The sequence below is a fragment of the Lonchura striata genome, chromosome 2 (genome assembly GCF_050655825.1).
Source record: "Lonchura striata isolate lonStrDom1 chromosome 2, ASM5065582v1, whole genome shotgun sequence".
NCBI classification, from domain to species: domain Eukaryota; kingdom Metazoa; phylum Chordata; class Aves; order Passeriformes; family Estrildidae; genus Lonchura; species Lonchura striata.
Genome location: NC_140704.1, coordinates 19,765,735 through 19,788,321, shown reverse-complemented (window position 1 = coordinate 19,788,321; position 22,587 = coordinate 19,765,735). Strand labels below are relative to the sequence as shown.

The 22,587-nt window shown below is 34.7% G+C and overlaps 1 protein-coding gene across 1 annotated transcript in view; it reads left to right on the top strand.

The window, feature by feature from the left end:
- Window positions 1-22,587, top strand: part of MALRD1 (MAM and LDL receptor class A domain containing 1) — a 236,730-nt gene that overhangs the window by 93,077 nt on the left and 121,066 nt on the right. Inside the window, exons 23-26 of the mRNA XM_085565894.1 lie at window positions 3,038-3,148; window positions 4,010-4,223; window positions 7,849-8,096; window positions 10,621-10,918. Of these exons, the coding sequence (XP_085422020.1) occupies window positions 3,038-3,148; window positions 4,010-4,223; window positions 7,849-8,096; window positions 10,621-10,918 (871 nt within the window). The remainder of the gene's footprint in view (window positions 1-3,037; window positions 3,149-4,009; window positions 4,224-7,848; window positions 8,097-10,620; window positions 10,919-22,587) is intronic.

The window sequence follows — 22,587 nt, the reverse complement described above, 5'->3', positions numbered from 1 at the left end:
TTGCATATGCAACAGAAGCAATAAATCTGCTTTTCCATACCCTTTTCTTCATTCCAGTTTAAATAAAAGCACTTCTCTGTAAAGGAAATTTAACTCATTATAGCTTGTAAGTCAAATAAGTCATTGCAGACAGAAATGAATAAAACAACAACATTGTTCTAAACAATAATTTTTAAAACACAGTTGTTATAAAATACAGTGCTTATAATGGGATTTCCTAGGAATTTCATGGAATACCTGCAGCATCAGGAATGGATTGAAAAAAATACTCATATAAGTTACCAGTCACCTGTGCACTCAGGATCATATTGGATGTGGGCACTGAATGAGGATTTAAATATACAAATTATAATAAAAGGTGACATAATTCAGTGATTTTGAAAGCAAAATTAATATTTGTGTTGACATTAGAAATGTGTTGTGGGATGTGGCGAATTACACACCATGCATGTGACTTGCTAGATTTAGTGGAAACATGTTCTGTGTTTTCTTGTATTTTTCCTAAACAATTTTACAAAATATTGTAGAATATTAAAATACTTTAGAATATTAAAAGAATATAATAATATTATATTATTAAAATAATCACATTATATTAAATTTAAATAACTAAATTTAAAATTATAATTAAATTTAAATAATTAAATAAATTATTCAAACAATTGAATAGTTATATTAAAATAATATAATAATATTTTGAATATTAAAATATTTAAAACTATTTAAATTTCTCCTAACTAGGTAAAGATATTGCTAGGCTGCTTTGCAAGTGATCAAATATTAATTAATCAGAATCAGTGGGAAATCAGAGGATAGAGATGGTTTATCCTCATTTTTAAGGCTTGGGATCAATTAATGTGCTTTGGGACTTATTTACATACTCCAGGGTGTAGGCTCCTTTACCATGTAGGAACTCATGTTAGTTAGAATCACATTCAAACAGTGTTTTGTAGAAATCAACAGCAATTCTATGGAGCCACGGCCAGTAGTACCAGCCCAAAAGGCAAATGTGTATAGTATAGATTTTTTCTTTTCTCAGTTTCATCACTGATTACAATTTCCCTCTATTCTTTAACTGATCCTCCTCACCTCCAACTTATTTCATTTTAAGATGTACCAAAGGAAAATCATGAAACCTTTGCACACTGTTACTACTTGTCTGGTTTCAATTGCTTGATTAATCAATTAATAATGGGTGTAAGAATAACTTAGAATATAAAACTACTTAGATGAATTCTCATTATTTATATGAAGAAGGCTCTAAGTATTGTAGGAATGGGAATATTTTCTTTGCTTAAAAGACCTTTTATCCATATCTTCCCTCAAGACTACCACATTTTTTTTTTTACTTTTGCTTTTAAGTCTACATCCATACTATCAAATACCTTGTAGGATTGCTGCAGATTTTCCTGCCATTTCCATGAATGGTTACCTTCCTGTGTTTCTGCTCCTTTCTTAAATATTGATTTACTGTAACTTCCCTGAGCAACCTCAGTTTGGTTATTTGTGGGAACCTTTTTTATTTAGTTTCTGTACTTTGACTTGGCGTGGGCAATTTTACCAAAGTATTAGATGTGCTTTTTTGCAATGCAATTGAAATGCATAGAGGTTCAAAGTGCATTAAGGTACAGGGAAGCCTTGGGTTTTAATAGCACACAAATTAATGGCCATGTTTTACTCTAAAGTTTTAACCTTTTTTTGTGATATGATAGAAAATGTGAATTTATGATGCAGGAATTGGATATATAAGAGAGTAGATAATTTACAGCCTGTAAAAACATGTACATGTGTGTTTGCAATCACACACATACCTTCATATAAATATAATGTTTGCATTTAAGAGTAAAAAAGATACTTTCTTATTCAGTACTCTTTATTCTTTCAAATAATGTCTGTAATCCCTTTCTCACTAACTTATTTATTTTCCTTTAAAATTAATATGTTATATGTCAGATCTTCCTGTCTATAATGTCAGAAGTCACTTGTTTTTCTATCTAATTTAATATATTATCTATTCTTTTTTTTCCACTAAAATGAAAGCTCTTTAGTCTGAGGATTTGCTGTTTGCTTGGCAGAACTTACCTGTTATGCAATACCATATACACTCATGGGACTGCATAAATTTAAAACATAAAATTAAAGGCCTTTTTCATTATGATGAAAAATGCCTGGGCTGCTCTAAGAAGATTACACAGCGTAGCAGTAAATCCGTGAAAGCAGAAGTAGTTGAGGCAACTGGTGAATGGATGTTTAACTCTGCTAGTACTGGCTGGAGATGCAGCTTGACACACTTCATCAAGCACCCATCTTGTTATTGTCAGCTCCGTTGAATTTGGATGCCCAAGAGATTGGACCAAAGAATATTTAGGACTCTCTGCTCATGTTGAAATGTGTCAACTTAAAAAAAAAATCTTTGTAGAATAAAATGTTTAATAAGAATCAGGATAAGAAAATCCATCCTGGAAGAGCAGTTAATTGCATGCATGAACAAATATACTTTTCAGCAAGTCTTGTTAACCCTGTTTCTGTGTTGTACAACTGAGTCACAACCCACTAATGAAAAAATTTTATTCACTGCTAGCCATTCTGGATAAATTAATGCGATACGTTAGTCCAGTTAAGGCTGTGGGCTGGGTATATTTATGAGGAGATCAGAAAATCTTAAAACATTATTTTCTTAGTATAGTCCTTTATATTGATGTATCCATGTGCATCAGGTTGGACATTAGGCAAAGGTTCTTCACCCAGACTGTGGCTGGGCACTGCAGCAGGATCTCCAGGACAGCGGGCACAGCACCAAGTCTGGCAGAATACAAGGAGCACCTCAGCAGTCCCAGAAACATGATTCAGCTTTAGGTAGTCCTGCAAGGAGACTACAGCCTTCCGATTCCAGATATTCTATGATTCTGTGAATTTTAATGGTGGAATAGAGATTAAATGGACAAGATAATATTGTACTCTTGTATATAATAATAGGATTGTCAAGTGAGTTGGTAATGGAAACTTTTTTGTAACCTAGAATTATTTTCTTTTTTAGGTACTCTATAAAAACAGTAACAAGACTTCTAAACTGTGGATTCAAAGTGGCAGCCAAGGTCCCCAGTGGAACAGAGCAGAAGTGTTCTTAGGAATTCGTTCAAATTTTCAGGTGTGTCTTCCAATGCAATGTGCTTCCTAGAGAGCTGGCTATTACTTCTGTATTAAGCATATATTAAGCATTCTTCATCTTCTTATTTCCCTTTGCACATCCTGCATGTACTCCTCTCGCATAGAAGGAATTTTGGCTGTCTGATTAAATATCTGAGGTGGACTCATGTTTTTTGAGATTTCTCACTCCTCTTATCTCAGACTGATATCCATTTTTAAGACTGAGAATCCCATCTATCCTTGAATCCAATTCTGCTTAAAACATTCTACTTCTTTCTCCTTAGTGTGCAGTAAGTGAGAACATCTGCATTTTGAAAAAAGAATCTTGAGCATGATGTTTGCTTTGAAATCAGAGCAGATTCCCAAACCTCTTAGAGATACTTGCTTAGTTGTAGACTTATGAAAAAAACCCCAAAATCCTCAAGGATAGTCAGCAACATATTTTTAAAAGAGTTACATTTCCTGATACTTCTGTCTTAGAATTTTAATGAAATTTTTACATTCATGGGAATAAACGATGAATGGCAGACTAGTCTTCTTCAGACTTTACAAAAGTAGGAACAACTCTCACTGTTAGTTCAGGATGAGTGAGGACTAGTATCTCTTTGAGTGACATGATTTATTTACCTTTTTTTCATGTACTTGGTAATGTTAGAAGATGGTCCTTCAGTAACTGCAGTGACAGATCTGTACCAACTGTAGTACAAGATTTCATAGAATTATGCTTTGACAATAAGAACTGACCACTTCATATCAAAATATTTGTGAGGGACCATCAGTCTGTTCTTTTCAAGCTGTGTGTGTATAAGCTTTTCTCTATCTTATCAGTGGCTTACTGTAATAGCTCTGTAATTTTTATTAGGTTATTTTCAGGACAAAACGTGGTGTCAGTTACATGGGAGATGTGGCAGTGGATGATATTACCTTTGAAGATTGTTCCCCTCTGCTAATCTCAGACAAACCTTGCACATCAGAGGAATTCATGTGTGCCAACAAGTACTGCATCCCAAAGAATAATCTGTGTGATTTTGTAAATGACTGTGAAGATAACTCAGATGAAAGCCCTAGTATTTGCAGTAAGTATTATAGTTTTTTAATATAATTATCATAAATAACTGCACCTGCTGTGAATTTTTATTACTCAAATACTTTTGACAGCTCATCAGCTAAGAAAGCAAACAAGAAGGTAGTAATTTAATTATATTCCTTGGCTTTTAAGGATTTTTAATTATTAATATTTAATTTAAAATCACACGATACAAAATACAAATAGCTGCTAATGGATATCTTAAAATAACTCACAAAGCAGCTGTCTTTAAAAGTAGAAAAAAATTATCCTGCTTTCCATATGAAAAGAATGTATTAAAGTTGAAAAAATTCAAACATAATACCTTTGGGAGATGAGAGACCTACCTCCTTAGATATTTCAAGGGTTGTCAGGTCTCAGCAAATTATTTTAATCTGAATATTGTACAATTTTGGTTTTACAAGACATATCAAGAAGCAACATATGTAGTATCTGATTCAAAGAATGATGTTTCATATCAAATAGTTCCTCCTGGATCACAATATATGGTATTAACACCTCCTTTTTTTAATACTACAAATGTAGGAAATGTTCACACAATCAAATCTGCATTGCTTGGTACCATATTAACAGTTGCCTCATTTTTACTGAGAATATGAATTCAGCTAATCAAACTCTTAGTCAATACAATTCTTTGAAGAAAAGGTGCGCTGAAGAAAAGGTATCCTATGAAAGCTAAGGTACCTGGCAAAGGAACAGTGTTTTATAAATCATTTCCACACGATTAAGCTACTCAATGATTTCCAATCCAGGAATAATACATCACTATACATACAGGGACTAGCTCAGATCTGCAACTAAAAATGAAGAGTGCTTCAAGTTGCAATTACTTGTTAAAAAAGTCTCAAACTTTGACTTTTGTTTTCTGAAATTTTGTAAATATTAATGGGGTTTTTTGTTTGGGTTTTTGTTGTGGGTTTTTTTTTTTGGGGGGGGGGTTTCTGCATTGTCTGTGTTTCCCATGTAATATCATCAGACAAGTAAAAATTGAAGCATTAAGGGCAAAATAGTTCAAATAAACTGATGTGATTTTGTTTTGCAACCTATAATAACTATATAAATTTTAATTAATATAAATTATATAAAATGTATATTTTATAAAAATTATATAAAATATAAAATGGATGGAATATTATATAACTATAATAAGGATTTTTTTCCAATTTCCCAGTGGAGGAGATTAATTGAAACAGTCCCATACACTGAATGCTTTCCTCTAATGTTTTTTTTATTATTACTTTTAAATAAGGGAAAAAAAAAGCAAAATAATTTTAAAAATTTTTCCTAACTGCATTTTAATTGTAAGTTTTACAGTGAAACATTATGGTGCTTTCAAAGCACAGGAGTAATTTAGTGTGCAAGTGCACAATCATCTGCAGTAACAAGCTTCTAAGCAGGCTGCCTAAATGATCTTTTTCATCGATGGAGTAATTTGTTTTCAGGCTGAAGTTCATGCAATTTAAAATTAGTTGTTTGAGTTAGATTAATGAAGTTTTCCTGTAGATATGACTATTTCTCTTTGTTGATCTTGCAAGGACATCAAAACTTAGATTAAGTAATACCCCATGTGTATATCATTAGCAGGGATATCAGTGCTCATGCCTTAAGGTCTTGATTCTTGAAAAAATGTCTTTAAAATGAAAGGGTCAGTTGTAAACATGAATTTTATTGACTCAAGATGGAATTTGTAAATAATGGAAAGAATTTGTTTAAGAATGGTCTTGAAATATTAAGTAACTAAATCAGTTGAAAAATACAATTGGGACAAATTTTATGGACAGTTGCATTCTGTTGAGTTAATCTACAATCTGTGATTTTCATAAAAGATAATATAATTTCACGTATCAGATCTGGATTGGTTTTAAATGTTACTTCAGATGGCACTAGATTTGCAGACTGAGGTAAAAGGAAAGCTAGTTTTGCTAATGAGTTCCTACTTTTAAGAAAAAGTTTCTAACTTTTATTTTATTACATTTACAGATGAAAATTCAAAGAAATAACATTTTATGTCATCTCAGAGTGAAATTTTTGAGGTAGCTGTCTTTTCTGTTTGGTCCATGTGTAGATTCCATGGATTCTAGATCCTTAGCCTGGTTACTGATGTTTCTGAGTACCTTTTAATTAAATAAAAGTACTTTCAAGTGGCTGAACTTTATCAGACCTCAGAAGAGGCTCAGATTTTGATCACATTTTGGAAGAGACATTTTGTAATTTCTGATATTGTTGTACAAAATACATATAGTTTCCAAATTTGTCTTCAAGGCACTTTCCTTTACAGTAGTAATAGTAAGAATATTCAGGGCACAATCAAAAGCTTCTTGAAGTCTCTGCTGAAATTCCAGGTTATTTCAGCAATTTTAATCTTATTTGATAATCATTATAATTAACTTATAGATGTATAGAGACAAAAATATACAGAAATAAAACTTCTGGAATGATACAATTGGCTTTATTTATGTGGACAGTTTACTCACCATGTTGTCTGTTTTGACATTCAATATTCAAAAATTTGTAAAGAATATGTATGTTGTTTCATATAAAAATCAACCAAAATAATGACAGCTTTCTTTTCTTCGCCTTAAGTACAACTTAAGGAGATATGTAGACAAGCATAGAATCATTTATGTTGGAAAAGACCTTTAGGATCTTTAAATCCCACTTAATTGGTAATTAGCATTACCAATTTCACCACCAAACCATGTCCCTAGGTGCCACATTTATGTGGTTTATAAAGACCTCCAGGGATGGTTACTCAGCCACTTCCCTGGGCAGCCCATTCCAGTGCTTAACAACCCTTCCTAGTGCTAGGAAAAATTTTTCCTAGTGTCCAGTCTTAGCTCTGCTGCTACAACTTGAGGTCCTTTCTTCTCCTGTCACTCATTACTCAAGAGAAGACCTCGCTACAACGTCCCTTCTAGTAGTTGTCAAGAGCTGTAAACACCATCACCCAGACCCTCCTTTTTCCAAACACCCCCAGCCCCCTCTCAGCTGCTCCTCTTCCAACCTGTTCCCCAGGCCCTTACCCTTCTTTTGACACAATCACCCACCAACATAATTTATCTGTGTTTCTATATTGGCTAAGGAAATACAAGTGAATTGAGGAATTGTTCAAAAGTAAATAACTTTGGGTGTGATTCAGCTCAAGATTATCACACCCACATTTATGTTTTGTCTGTATCTGTCCATATAGAAGCTGTGTTTTTATGGTGCTCAATACTTTCATTTGGATGTGCTTGTTCCCTACATAGAGGCATTTCTTCCTGTTCTCACCGATCTTCTATTCCTTCACAACGAGGCTGGTTTTCTGCACATGAATGCTTTATGGGGGACCAGTTAAGACCCTAAGGAGCTAAAATTGGTTGCATTTACACCAAGAATTCTGTTGACTGTAATAAAAAAAAGCACTGGACCCACCTCATATATATGCAAATAGGTTTATCTTAATATTATAGTCCAGGATATTCAAAATTAACTTTTTTAATGAGGTACATGGATATTATTTTTTATAGTGAATTTTTTTCTTTCCTATAGATTGGAGTACGAGGTTGTACTATATGTACTTAATTAACTACTTGAAAACAAATCTCTTTTCATGTGTGGCAAATATATTTCAGGTACATCTATTGGGCATTGCAATTTTGAGTTTGACTTTTGTGGATGGAAGCAAGATGAAAATGATGATTTCGACTGGCACCTCAGAACTAGCAATACTGCAAAACTGGGCACTGGACCAGCTACTGATCATACACTGCAAGAGCCATCTGGTCATTATATTTTTATAAAGAGTTCATTTTTTCAGCTACCAGGACAGAAAGCTAGGATTTCTAGTCCTGTCTTAAGCAGAAAGAATAAAAACTGCAAGGTATGTGAGGGTGTGGTAGTAGCAGGAATGAAGAATTTGATTTCTAGATTGCACCAAGAGAATACTCCTAAAATGATTAAAGATGTTTACTGAAACTGTTCGTGAGATAAAAAACCCCATCCTTTTGTAGAGAAGTCAGGAACAGATCTTATTTGATTTTAACCATAACAAAAAAAAAAAAAAAAAATGTATCTTGCTGTGGGAGAAGAGTTATTCTGGAAGTAAATGAGTACTCAATGAGGTTCAGATGAAGCTGCTAGTAAATGCAGTGTCTGATTTACAATGTCTTATGCAACTCATCCAAAGTAACAAACAACTATTTAATGGTTTCTGATTTTATGGAGAAAGTGTGCATAAGTGCAATAACAATTGGTTTTCAAAGACTATAATTGCAAAATGAAGGATGTGTAACAGAAGGCTTTGTTACCAGCTCTTCTCTAGAAAATGGAGAAGTGTAAGCCTTGATCTTCCAAAATATTACAGCACATTGCAGTGGCTTCAGCTTGAAAATTTCTTTGCAAACCTGGAATACGGGTTACAAAAAAAAAATATGTATATAATAAATACCTGGATATATATATAAATACTTGGATACATCTTTTATAGTCTTTTCTAAAAATACAATGTCTCAGAAAATTTAGCTATGCCTTATTTTGAAACTACAAGTTTACCTTTATGCATCTAATAAATAGACCTCTCAAGAGGATAATTTTTATGAGGCTATTTTTAAAAAGCTTTTGAAATTAACCGTTTGTGTGGTCACAGAACTATGCTCATCAAATGAAGGTGGTCGTAGACTGAAATGTCCTAAACAGTTTATTGGCTATGCAAGTGACATCTCTGTGCAAAATGTCCAGTCATGAGCCTCTAGTTTCGTTTATCTCATACTATTCCTGAGGAATATTCCTGTGCAGTTTATCTGCAACTTGGAAAGAGTTCTGCTTATGTTTGAGATTTCTAACCAGTTCATTTTACTTAAATACTTCTCTCTGAAAAGTCTATAAACTCATTATAGATAAGAAAGTCAGGAAGTATTAAACATAAAGGGCTTGATTTAGGATCCAAAAGAAAACTTGAACAATTATGATATTCAGTAGCAAAATTTAACCTAGCCATTATAAACTTATCTTCAAAACTGGAAACCTGTTAATTTTTTGTATTGCCTAAAATACATATGCTAAAAACATTCTGCTTACACAAACATGGAGATCTCAACCTTCAGCGTCTAACATCATATTTATGAGTATTTCTTTCTCTGCATTAGCTGGTTTTATGCTTTAAAAATAACTTTTCCACTTTTTGATTTCTATGAAGCATAAAACATATATAAAGAAATGCAGAATAACTGAGAATGACATGACATCTGTACTGTTTCATATAGCACATTAAATGCAATTAAGTGCTTGAAATGCAACTATGGGAAAATGTTGCTTTTATCACATAGAAAATTATTTACAAAACCACGCAGGTTTATGCACCTTGTACAGACCAAACTCTTGACATCCATTATGCAACCTGTGGACACAGGCAAATGTCCAAAGGAAGGGCAATTATTGGTATAGGAAATTGTATGAATAGGAAAAAAATATGTCAAGATCTGAAACCTCCTCTTATAAGATCAGAGAGTCCCCTGAAGTATTTTATTCTTTCCTATGGGTTATATGAGAAGAAAATGCTTCATCGTACTACAACAGTTTTAGTATGGAATCTTAGACCATTTCAAATAATTGGAAAATTAACATTTACATCAATTGGGTGAGTTTTATACATAGAAAACAAATATAGACCACTAAGTAACTATAAAGGGACATAAATGAATAAAAATATTTTGTCTGTATACAAGACTTTCAGAAACAAAGCTACACCTTCAAAAGGAATAGAAATCCAAGACTGAATTGGAAAGAACTGAGAGTGCAGTTAAATGTGATTAATTTTCACAGTGATCTTTGTATGTATGTATTTGGTCTTTTGTATTTAAAAATTTCCTCATTTTTACTAAAAATAAATAAATCACTATTTTTTAATCCAAGTATCTGTTATATATTTTAAGTTTCTCTGGGGTTATTTTTGCATATGTCCATGTAAAAGTTTTGCTCCCATGATAGATTGGATTGTTTTCTAATTGCACATTCTATAGTCTACATAAACACATTTTTAACCAAGAAATTGTTCGGTAAACTGAAGTTACTTCCTATATTGTAAATGACACTACTCCATTCCTCTGTTTCCTTAAAAAATATTTTAGTTCTTTCACATTTAAATGCAAGAGTCATTCAAAGGGATGCAAGATCTGATGATGAATATTTTAATGCTGGTTTTGAAATTTGGCTTATGGAATAGTTAAAGAATTGCCACTACTAAGTTGTTCTGTTACCTTTTGATTAAATTATTTTTCAATCAGTAAAATTAATGGCTACTCTGAATGCTATTAGTAATGCTCAGTTGAAGAATTAGTGTAAATATACTAGCAGAATTTGACTGAAGTTACCTATTGCATACTTTATGCTCTTGTTTTTGCTTACAGATAATTTTCTATTATCATATGTATGGAGCTCACATTGGATCATTGATTATCTACCAGAGAACTACACTGAAACATGAAAAAATTCTCCTTAATCTTACTGGAAACCAGGGAAATTACTGGCAGCGCAAGGCACTGACCCTGTCTGGAGATGGAGAGGAAGATTTTCAAGTTGTCTTTGAAGGGATAGCTGGACAAGGTCCCAAAGATGGCATAGCACTTGATGACCTCACGTTTTCCAGGGAGTGCTTACCATCCCAGGAATTTTTACCAGCAGAACCCCCAGGGCTACCTCCAACAGGTATGTTCCAGCTATGGACAGTCTGTGCAAATTTGGAAAGAAGGAATAGCAGCATTATTTTAATTTCTTTGTGTCTCCTTCAAAAGAGAAATAGTATACATACATATTTGGCTAAAGACATACAGAAATTTTAACACTTTTAAGCAGCCCATGAAATTCTAATAAAATAAATAATTGTTTAGGTATTGAGACAACTGTTGTGAGTCTGCAAAACTTCTTTTCCTGCCATGTACACTTAACCAATATCCTGCTTAATTCAGTAGGGTTTTTTTATCAAAAGTTGTAAAATAGAGTTGTTGTAGAATAAAGAACTGAATGGGACAGAGCTAATATGGACAGTTTGAAATAAGGCCAGCAAGCTTAAATGCTTTTTGACTTGTAGAAATTGCTACCAATACTAGTTAGGCACCATATCCATCTTCTGCCTGCGTGGTATGGCGCCAGCATCAGTGCAATTATTTGCACCATCCTCACTGCACTAGGGAAATAAGACTCAGAAAACATTTACCAGAGATTTTACAGTTTGTATGGGGAAGGATTCCAATAACCCCAAGGTAAGAGCTACTCATGAAAGCACTGCTGCTGTAGGTTAGCATTATTTGCTTGGACACAAATGATGAAGGAGAGAGTCTTTTTGACAGAACAGGACAAATTTTTTTCCTCCTTCCACATTTATCACAGAGCTACTGAAATGTAACCCCCTGAAGTGGAATTTAGGAGATGCATTTTGTTCCTGGGTCTACTACAAATTTCCTGCATGGCTGCAGAAAGTCATTTTATCTCACGTCTCTGTCTTTCTGATCAATAAAATAAAGTTAATATTTTCCAGTGTCAAGGACTACCACGAGAATGGATCATTAATTTGTGTGAGCAACTTTGCTTTGTTACTGCTGCTAATGAATAGCCTTCCCCTTTAGGTTGTCATTAAGCACTGTTCAGGCATTGGGAAATAACACTGATGAGACTACATCAAAACCAAGAAATTGCACTGAACTTTGAGCACAAGATAAGCAGGAAATATATGGGCAAAATTTTCCAGACATCTCTCTGATAAGGTGCCAGTTCTAGTACTATTGGCTTCTACTTCTGCCAAGCCAGTCATGGAAATTTATTGCAAATGAGATTTATATTTTGAAGTTCAGCTTTATATGAACGTTACCCCAGGAGAAACACTAGCCAAGCTTTCTGATTCTTTATTTTTGTTGTATTCAGACACTATCCTCTTAATGGGAGATGCAAGTCCCTGTGGCAACGTTAGAAGCTTTAAAAGCTTTGGTTTTGATGGTAAAGGATGTTCCAAAACACTTTTATATTTTATAATAAAAAAGATACTAAAATCTCAGGAAAGAGCCTCCAGAGACTGATTTTTTTTGGTGTAGCTCATATAAGATGTACTTTGTGAACTCCAGAGGTTCACAACACTTTAAAGCAATGGTTTAAATTCATCCTTACAACAAACCATACTTTTTACATTGACAAATTTTACTTGTCTGGGATAAGAGTTTGCATGACCCACTGAGGGGTTCAACTTACAGCTGGTACTTAACAGCAGTATCTGTTTGCATCACTGCTTGTAAGTGGGTCTGCTTCTGCCCATAGAAATGCTCTGGACTGTGGCAAAATGCATGCTGGATGTTGTGAATAGTGCTCTGTAATGCAACTTTTTAAAATAGAAACAGCTAGAATGGCCATGATGATCAGCTGCAAAAATCTGCAGCCCTAGACTTATCTGCTTATATGTAGAAACAAAGGAAAGTTTAACCAAAAGCAAAACCCATATATCCATTGATCAATTTTTTGAAAGCTTCTGAAGATGAAGAAGATCATGAAGCATAGATCTGTTTCCTTCTTGTCTCCAGCTAGGGAATATATTTGCTAAGAAAGTAAAAATAATTCTTCTTTAAGAGATAAACTCGCAGTTTTTGAGATCTACTCTAATACATTTACTTTTCAATTTTTTATTTCTTTTAGGTAGTATTTGTAATGTACATATCAAAGGAGATTCTTCTGAGCCTTATTGAGCCATATAACTGTGTGAGACAAATATACTAAGGAGTCTTTGCTTCTTATTTCTATGCATAGAGTCATATGACAATGAATGCAGTGTAAAGTGTAAAATTGAACTGAATCATTAAATGCTCCCATCTGTGACACAGACTCTCATGGTTCAGAAGAATTTTTCCCTGATTCTATATAAACACCTTGAAATTCTGCACACTAACAAAAATATATTCTAAGGTGGCAGTTTCTTTCAGCCAAACATGCAGTAATGTTTAAAGGCAGGCAGTGAACACTGGACAGCTAGAAAAAATAAATTTGAAAGCTAGCATTGTAATGTCCTATAAACTACAGGATACTGTAGATTGTTCTCAATGTGCTGCTTAGCAACAGCGATGCTGAACTGCAAAGCCACAGAGAGTCACTTAAATTGCTGGGCCTGAGAAACAATAAACATCATTTTAGGCTGGCCCTTATCAAATTTTCATTGTACAAACATCAGGTTTTGCTCCTGTGTCACAATGGTACTCTGTGGAGGAAAATGCAAAGACAATTTTGTTCTAACAATGCTATTTGTGCCTGTTGCTGTGTCTCTGCAGTGTGGTAAGATTTTTGAGTTAGGTTCTGCTTTGTGTAAAAAGCTCCCTGTAGCCACATCAGCCCAGGAAGAGACCCTGGCCACAGTGAACCGTGTGAAAGTTGCAGTTGTTTCTGTATTTGGTTTTTCTGGCAAGGTTTTGGTGGCGGGGGGCTATAGGGGTGACTTTTGTGAGAAGGTACCAGAAGTTTCCCTCAGGTCTGACAGAGCCAATTCCAGCTGGCTCCAGGATGGGCCCAGCAGGCCAGGGCAGAGCCCACCAGTGATGGTGGCAGCATCCCTGTGATAACAGATATGGGAAAGGGAAAAATTGTTGCACAAAAGCAATTGCAGCCAGAGAGAGGAGTGAGAATATGCAAGACAAGGAGCTTTGTTGGTGCCAAGGTAAGGGCCTTCAGCCTGTGATAAATACCATGCTAAGTTAGGCTGTCTCATTGCAGCCATGGAGGTTAATGGTGGAATAGCTATCCATGAATAATATTTTATACTTACAGTTGTTTACAAAAGAGACGTCATGGATTTGACAGCAATTTCCATGATCTCTAAAATAGGTTTTCCTATCTTCTTTCTATCCCTTCCCTCCTGCAGTGTTGTTACTGACTATAAAAATTGCAGATCCCTCCATCAGTTTCTGCTCATGTTTCCTTCTATTCACCTGGGAATACAACAGGTGCCAAGGGCTGCCTGATCAGATTAGCAGGCTACAATAAAGAAAAGTTATTCCAGAGACTAGGGAACTGGTATCTGCTGCCTTCAGTTTTGTAGAGAGGACCATTACTTTCAGCAAATTAAAAGCAATTTACTGAAGTGTGGAACATGTCTTTGAGAACTTTGAGAACACAGGAGTAGTAACAGAGAATCACATCAAGGTCCATTTCACTTGATCTCTCAACTGCTATCAGTGAGATGCTGAACATACATGATACTTCCTCTTAATGTTCCTCATATATGCTCTTTAGGTGATCTTACAAACTAAATGTGATTTTAGATATGGAGTAAACCTTAATGTATTTGCCTTCTGTATAGAGCCTCGTTTGCCTAGAAGCACATTCAGAAGCATAGCCCCCTTCTCATTTTTTGCAACAAGTGGAACAGTTCTGCCACTTGCAGAGAAAGCGAATGTTTTTGCCCTCTTTTTACTGAAAGTGGTGAACAGCCAAACACACCTACTCTGTTGTTCTCTATGCAATCATCCTTTGACATTATATACTGAAGGAGTTTCAACTTATTTCTTACATGGAAAGTATTCCTTATGTTTTACTTTCTCTGACTTCAAAAAAAAAAAAAAATCCACTATATTCTTTAGGATTGTAAAATCAGGTCTGTGTAGAGAATTTAGGGAATTAGTGACCAGTGGAATGATACTGTAAAAAAATGGTTCATTTTTCTCTCTTTCCTGATAAATCCTAAAACCTTGATTGTTTTGATCTTTTTGAACATTGGGCTTTTGTGTTCCTGGAACTGTTTCAGAAGTGTGCTGTGTCACTCTTCAGGAGTGGTAGTGATAGGATTCCAGAAACTGTGAAGGATGGACTCAGTTATTCTGTGTAAGTCAATAACATCATATTTCATTGCCAGTCACTAAGGGTGCAATTAATTTTTATCTCCATTGTAGTTGTATAAAATAACCGGTGCAGCTATGGGGACTGGATGTTACAGAGATTATAAGAAAGTGAATGTCCTGCAATGGCAGCTGATGTCAGAAAGTTTTTTTTAGTTCATAACTAGCACTGGGTATGGTGCATAGTCATTTTCACAAAAAACTTGTCTTAATATTCATAGTTATTCCTAGCTTATATCACCCTGAATACCTTCATATCACTGGAAAATTTTCTTAACTCATCACTCATGCACTTCCCATGTCTTTTAAAAGTAAATGTTAAAGAATACAGTCTTGCTGTTTCTCTGTTCTTTCTTTGGGATTTTTTGTTTTAGTTGATAGGGTCTTTTTGTTTCATACTGATTTTTAAATCATTTTAGTAAAAATTTCTAATTCACAAAAATATTTTAAAATTTATAGAATTTGGTCAGCAGTGTAATTGAAATAAATACATGCAAAGTAATAGAATAACCAGAAATCAGAATTTCAAAAGATATTTTCGTTTGAAATATAGCTCAAAAATCTAGAGTCTACTCTAAAGGCCAAGGGATATTGCTTATATCACTCTTTTGCAGTTGTAATTAGATCTATAAAAGTTTACAGGCACATAAATAGAAATAACTTTGGCAGTTTTTGTAACTAATATATAATTACAAGAATAATAAAATTTTATGCTTCAGTGCATAATGTGATCTACTGAAAAAAGGCAAAAAAATCTATGCAGAACTAATCAAATAACAAAGCATTTATAGTTTCATTTGAAACAGCCAGCATTGGAGATTGACTGAGAGAACAGGATGTGAAATAAATAAAGTACTATTTCTAAAGCATTTAAAAACCAGTTGTGGGAAGAGAAAGAAATAAAACCAAACTTGAAACCAAACAAAAATAAACAATTAGCCTCAAAACAGCAACAAGAGCTTAGCAAAACCCAATCAACCAACTAAACAAGGACCCCAAACAAAAACAAGCATATAAAGAGGACTCAACATTTCCTTTAAAAGATTGAATCTGTCTTTGTAGTTGCCTTAATTACATACAGCAGATTGTGAAGTTTTTTATTCATTGGTGCCTGAACAGCAACATATTCTCAGATATATCTAGAATGAAGTTCCACTCAAGAGACAACTTTCATTTTCATTATACAACAATACAAAATGTTTATCATTATGGTATTTTAAAACCAAAAAATCTATATGTTTATTTTTTTTTCTCTTCTTTCTGGTGCATTATACAATTCCTTCCATGTTTTTCAGATAAATGGTGGAAATATTGTAGAATATGTGGATTGGTTTAGGAGATTGGTTTAGGAGCTTGGTATCCAGCTACTACATTTGAATATGATGTAGAATAACTACAGTTTACTTGAATTCAATTTCTACATAAATTGTCCACCTGTTATTATGAAAATTATCCTTTTTATTGACTGTGAAGGAGAAAATATATAGCTCAGATTTTGGTAGTGAAATTTCTAATTCAATTGAGTTTTCTCCAATTAAATTCCAAATCTGTGTACCTTTACACAGACTGTACTTTATCACTGTACTTTATCAATTTAACTGGAAATATCTTGCACCACCTGTTTAATTCCATAGTTTCTTCTGATTCTTTTTGCTTGTTTGTACCTTGGACTCTAATCTCCTTTTATTTCAAGCTTTAACCTTACCAGATTGTATAATGGTTTGAAAGCAATGGGCCCGTTTACTAAACTAAACAAAGAAAATCACATTTTTTTACTGGTCTAATTTGGAAAATAATGGCAAAAATGTAGACTGGGTTGTAATTTTAAGGGAGTTAATAATATATTTCCACTATTCTGTGGGGATTTAGGATACATTTAAATTCCTAAACAACTACAGGATTTGTACATACAGTAAAGTACACATAATTTGAAAACATTTCCCATACTTTATTATAATTTTATGTCAAAGAAACAATATTTTTCCCCTAGTTATTGTCAGACATAGTAGTGAAATTAAAGCCCACAAATTCTTTGGATCAGAAGGTAGATGTGAGGAGAGCTTGAATTGGGCCCATAACTGATTACAACTCTGCAAACTGGCTGACAGAGTGTGATTAATGTCATCTCAGAACATGATTAATGTCATCTAAGGTCCTTGGAGGTAGGACATTGTCAGTCCTTGTTTTTCTGTTCCACAAAATTGTTTAACATCTTCAAAACTTTCTTTAGCTCTTGGGTCTCCACAGACTTGTTTCTGAGAAAGGCGTTCCAGACCAGGCATCCAAATAAGTACAAGGTCAGGAGAAAAGAATTTCAGTGCTTGCAGTTTGATGAGAGTCTCTGAGCAGCAGGTGAGGGCAGGTATTTATATCTACATTCATAGTATGAGCTGTTAATTCCTTTTGGCAATGAGTAGTTGGGATCTGGGGATAGCTTTAGTAACCAAACTGCTCCAAAAATTGTAAGAGAAATTTCTGATACAAATTTATAAAGAAGAACCCTCTTAAAGAGCTCTTCTCTTTTATTTTGTCTCTACTGGGAGAACTAAGTAAAATCTGAGCTTTCTCAGGACCACCAGTGCTACTATCATTATTAGCTCTCATTATGAGACATTTCTCTATGTGTTGCATATTCCAGATTCAGAGCTGGCCTTTCCTTGGGTAAACTGAGAACATGAAAGCTCTAACTCTGCTCTGCATTCCAAGAACTAGATAAAAAGTTGCTCTTGCTTGTCTGTAATGACTTTTCTTTTTCTCACACATCTAAAAGTAGAGAAATGATATCACAGTACAGAGGAGTCTTAGAAATATAGGATGTTTCTACTATTAAGTCATGCAGCAGCAAAAGCGATCTGAAAAAAAAAATTAAATTTCACAGAATCTAGTACTATTTTATCTTCAGTGCAGTACACCTTTGCTGGGCATTTGAATTTTCTAGACATCGTGGAACAAAATTTCTACATGTGGTTAAGACTGAAGACTACTGTGGTTCTTTATTCTCCTTCTCTAACTGTATGAAACAAGATCTAACTAAAATAATTTTTAAGTACATGCTTATCAATCGTCACTTTGGACTGCATTTAACATTACTATTTAGGAATTTATGTTTTCAGTATGATGTACCGTAGATAAAGAAAAACATTATTTTGAACAAGATGTTTGTAAACTTTATTTGAAAGTTCAGTTTATACTTTGTGATTCAGGCAACTCACTGCACAGCTTCATTTTCAATCTCTGATATTTTTTGTTCTCAAATTTTTCAACAGAATATTACTTCAGGATAAAATGCTATTTTGGCTTTCACAAAGTACTTAACTATTCCAATATGTGCCTGAATTCTGTTTAGAGTTAGGAGAAACAAAGTTAATATGCAAATTAGAGGTTTAAAAACTGTTAACTGTCAAAATTTATTAAGCATTCCTGCCTATGGAAGGACTGCAATAATTTTTTGCTCAAAAGTCAGATCTGCCCATTGGTCCATCATCCAAGTTGAACACAAGAGGTAATGAATGTGTTAAGCACCTCTGCCTTGTCTCTGTCCCTGTTTGTGAGAACATCCTCATCCTGTAGTGGGTCAATTGCCATTAATATATTTGAAAAAACTCTTTTTTATTGTCCCCCCACAACTCTGCTCAGCTGAGCTTTTGCCACACCATTTTTTTCCCCACAGTGGAAAGCAGCATTTCTGTTTTTTTCCCATGTCACCTGCCCTCCCTGCTGCTGGCTATACACCTTCTTTTTACCCTTTTCCCAAGGGAAGAGTCCTGTCCAACCAAGATGGCTTTCTGCTTCACCTGCTTGATTTCTGACATTTGGGAATTGTCTCTGTGCCTTTATTAGGAGATGATGTTTAAAAAGTGACCAGCACTTATGGACCCCAGCACTTGCATAAACAGTTTCCCAGGCAACCTTAATAACTAATTCCATGAGCAGCCTGAGGTCTGCTCTCCTCAGGTCCAGAGTTGAGGTTTTGGCAGTTCTCCTGTCAACAATATCCACTTTGCTCATGAGATGCACTCTGATGACAATCAGTAGAACAAGAAATTTGTTAAAGCTTCAAAAGATGATTGTGTAAGAAACTTCTTGGCTTCTATTGGACTTAGAGATGAAGGTTTGGGCTAGGTAAATATGAGGGTTTTAGGTAGTATTTTTTTTTTTTTTGGGGGGGGGGTGGTTCAGAGTGTTGGTACTTCTCTCTGTATTTCCCTTAGCTTTCTTTCTAAGCAGAGGAAAGCTGAATGGCAGGGCTTACATGGTAAGCGCTGTGGAAATCCTGAGAAGTGGCATCAAGCAATTTCATCAGGGTTGTTTTTCTAGCCATGCTTTCCATGTTCATTCACTGCTAAGCAGATGTGATACTACTTGCTTACCTCAAAGAGTGCTGGTAAATGTGAACATGTGTTGAATGGCGGTGCAGTTAATAAAGTTATTAATGCTTTCAGGAATAAATAACTGCACAGGACTGGATTTACATTAAATGAGAAGAATAAAAAAAATTATCTTAATTGTTCACCCTGGCTGGAAAAAAGATAAGGAACAGAATTTTTTAATGGCTCTAGGAGACAGTGTAACAATATTGCAGCATAAAAGTGCCAAGAGTATTATTGTTGCTTTCAGAACCTCACCTTAAAGCACTTTTGCTGACTTTATAGGTAAAGTGTTAGTCTTTTTCTTTAAGTGTCTGAGAAAAAACATGTAGCTCAGAAGAAGGGAAAAGCTGAACATATTTGAAACTACATTTCTACAAAATACTGTGTGATTAAGGAGATTGTTGGTATCTTTCTCCTCCATCAAGCATAAGGCATTTTTCATTTTCCTGTTCACCTCTTCAGTGGAGGCTTAAATGTGTGCAGAAGGCTGTTCAAGACATCAATGAGATCTTTTAATCATCATGTGCTCTTCAGGTGAAAGTGGTAAATACAGTAATCCTGAAATTTATTCCTGAGTAATGACAGATGAGGACTCATAGGGGTCATGACATTCAATTTAATCGGTTTTGGGAAGTTTTACTTTCTCCTGCACCTGACTCTTACTCACATATGTCTGCAGAGTATTAATATAGCTGTGTTTAAGTGTTGTAATTTAGCATACAAATTCTGAACAAATTATGTTTTTTGCAGATCTTTCTCACTTTAATCCCATCTGTACACAAGTGACAATTCTCCAGAACAATTTCCTTTGTTGTCCACATTTGTATTGTTGAATATTGCTGCTGATTTAAGGGAAAAGGTTGATATTCATAAATAGTAAAGATCCCCAGCTGATAATAGATGTACTTTTTGTTACCTTCCCCTTTGAATATTGAACAGTTATATGTCAAATTAAGGATGTGACTGGGCCACCTCATAGTGTCTAACATGCTGAAGAAAATGCCATTTTCTGGAAAACATCTGAGGTCTTGTGGACATATAATAGAAAGAATTTTTACCACTTATTCTGTGTGTTTTTACATGGCTTTATTTGCCAGAGAAAGGTTTCTCAACATACTTTTTTCCATACTTTCAGTTCTGGAAGCAATGTTTCTCAGTTTCTGGGACTCCATGTCCTCTCTCACCAAGGTTAAATCTGGCCAGGACAGCATCCTCTGGTCTCAGAGTCAGGGCTGTGACTCTAATTTAGAGCTGGTTGGTCAGGCTCTGAGTAGGATTTGAGGGAAATGCTCTCCACCTGTCACATTTACTGAGCAGCTCTGGCAAGTTGTACAAAGGTGATTTATCTCTGCTCTGCAAGCTTCACCTTTCACTCTATGCTTTGGGCAGCAGCTTTGGGTATGGTGGAGTATGGAACAATCACATATTCCACTGCAGCCAGTGAAGATCTCCCCCCCTTATTCAGTTATAACATTATAAAATGCCTTTAGCTCACTGTTTAACCAACTTTTCATTGCTCTCTGTGTAGAAATTCCCTTCTGACATACCTCAACTATCCAGAGTTTGTGCAACCCATTTCTCAAGCTCAGGTTGTTCTGTTTTATGGGTATCTGCTTAACTTCAAGCCATACTTTAGATCCAGTCTCCAGACTTTTCTCCCATCAGAAATGCAGCCAGTGAAACCACTGACCAGAGCCTGCTCTTGGCACCAGGAAATGCAGAGGTCACAACTAAAGCATTTTGGGCTCTAAGGTAGAGATGTCACCAGTTACGCACCAGTCCAGTCTCATAAAAAGTCTTACGTTGATCTGCTCCAGGCAAGATGTCAGTCTATAGTTATTCAGCATTTTACATAAGCTTCAAGGTATACTTCTAAAGGACGTGCAGCAAATTTTTTACATATTTTTAGGATTGTGGATCTGATACCTAGGGAATGTTTCTCTTCCTATGTCTTTACTAAGGAACTCAGGCAGTAAATAGATTTAAATTTAATTTATTTGAGCCAGAATGTAGCAACCCAAAATTTTGTTCAATATAATTTTAGTTTGGATTTTTGCTAAGAGTAAACTCAGAAGTGAGAGTTAAGCTCTTCATTTTAGTTAGTATTTAGTCTTTTTCACTGTAGTAGATGCATATGAGGAATATTGTTTTTTCTGGAAAAGCTTTTCTTGAAAACTAGATGTAAATTCCTTTTCTCTTAGTATTTCTTTGTCCACTCTCAAGACAGGTTATAAATTTCAACATGGCTTTGGAAAGAGAAGACTGTAAAAGAGCTGATGTATCGCAGTTCCCGTTAAGCGTGTGTCCTGATACAACAGTTTTCCTTGCTTGTCCTTTTCTTTATGTTGGAGACATAGACCACCTGATTAGCACTGGAATAACAATATTGACATGGACTGTATATCTTATTTCAGTTTTCTGGCAAGAAGAAAACCAGTCAATGCTATTGCAATGTATCTTTCAATGAATCTAGGCCTAGGTCTCCTAGGTCTTTTCTTACTCAATATGAAGATTTAACACCCAAAGAGAGTAACTAAAAATTTCCTTTCAAGTTGCCCTACTAGCATGTTTTATAGAATAAATAGGTGTAGAATTTCTCAAGAAACATGGAAAGTATGCACTATTTCTATTACTGAAGATAGTATGCCAGCACTGTAAGAGTGGGGTAGTTAAGACGCCTCCTTCTCTAATCAAAACTTATTATTTTCATTTCTTGTGAATGCACATTCACATGCATCTAAGCAATTGAAACGGAATCTTTTAATCTTTATAATACTGATTTTAGCATTGCCCTGCATATAGTATATGCAGTAAACTCTGTATAAAGAGGCACTGAGTAGCCCCTCTTCCCTTGAGGTCAGAATTTCTCGCAACCTTAAATAATGGAAAGCACCAGGTTATGACCCATTGAATGTGTCACAGATTGGCTATGTCTTTAAGAGTATTGAGTGACTGATAAAAATCAATACTTTTCTAATAACAAAGTACCAACAAACAAATCAAAGATTCTTCAGTGCTCTGTCATGGACAGAGACAATAATATTGAACAGCAATATCCAAGTTTGCTGTTAATGTTTTTGGTTCTTTTTAGTTCTGAGGTTGAATATTACCAGATCTGATCACTGCAAAAGAATTCTCTAGT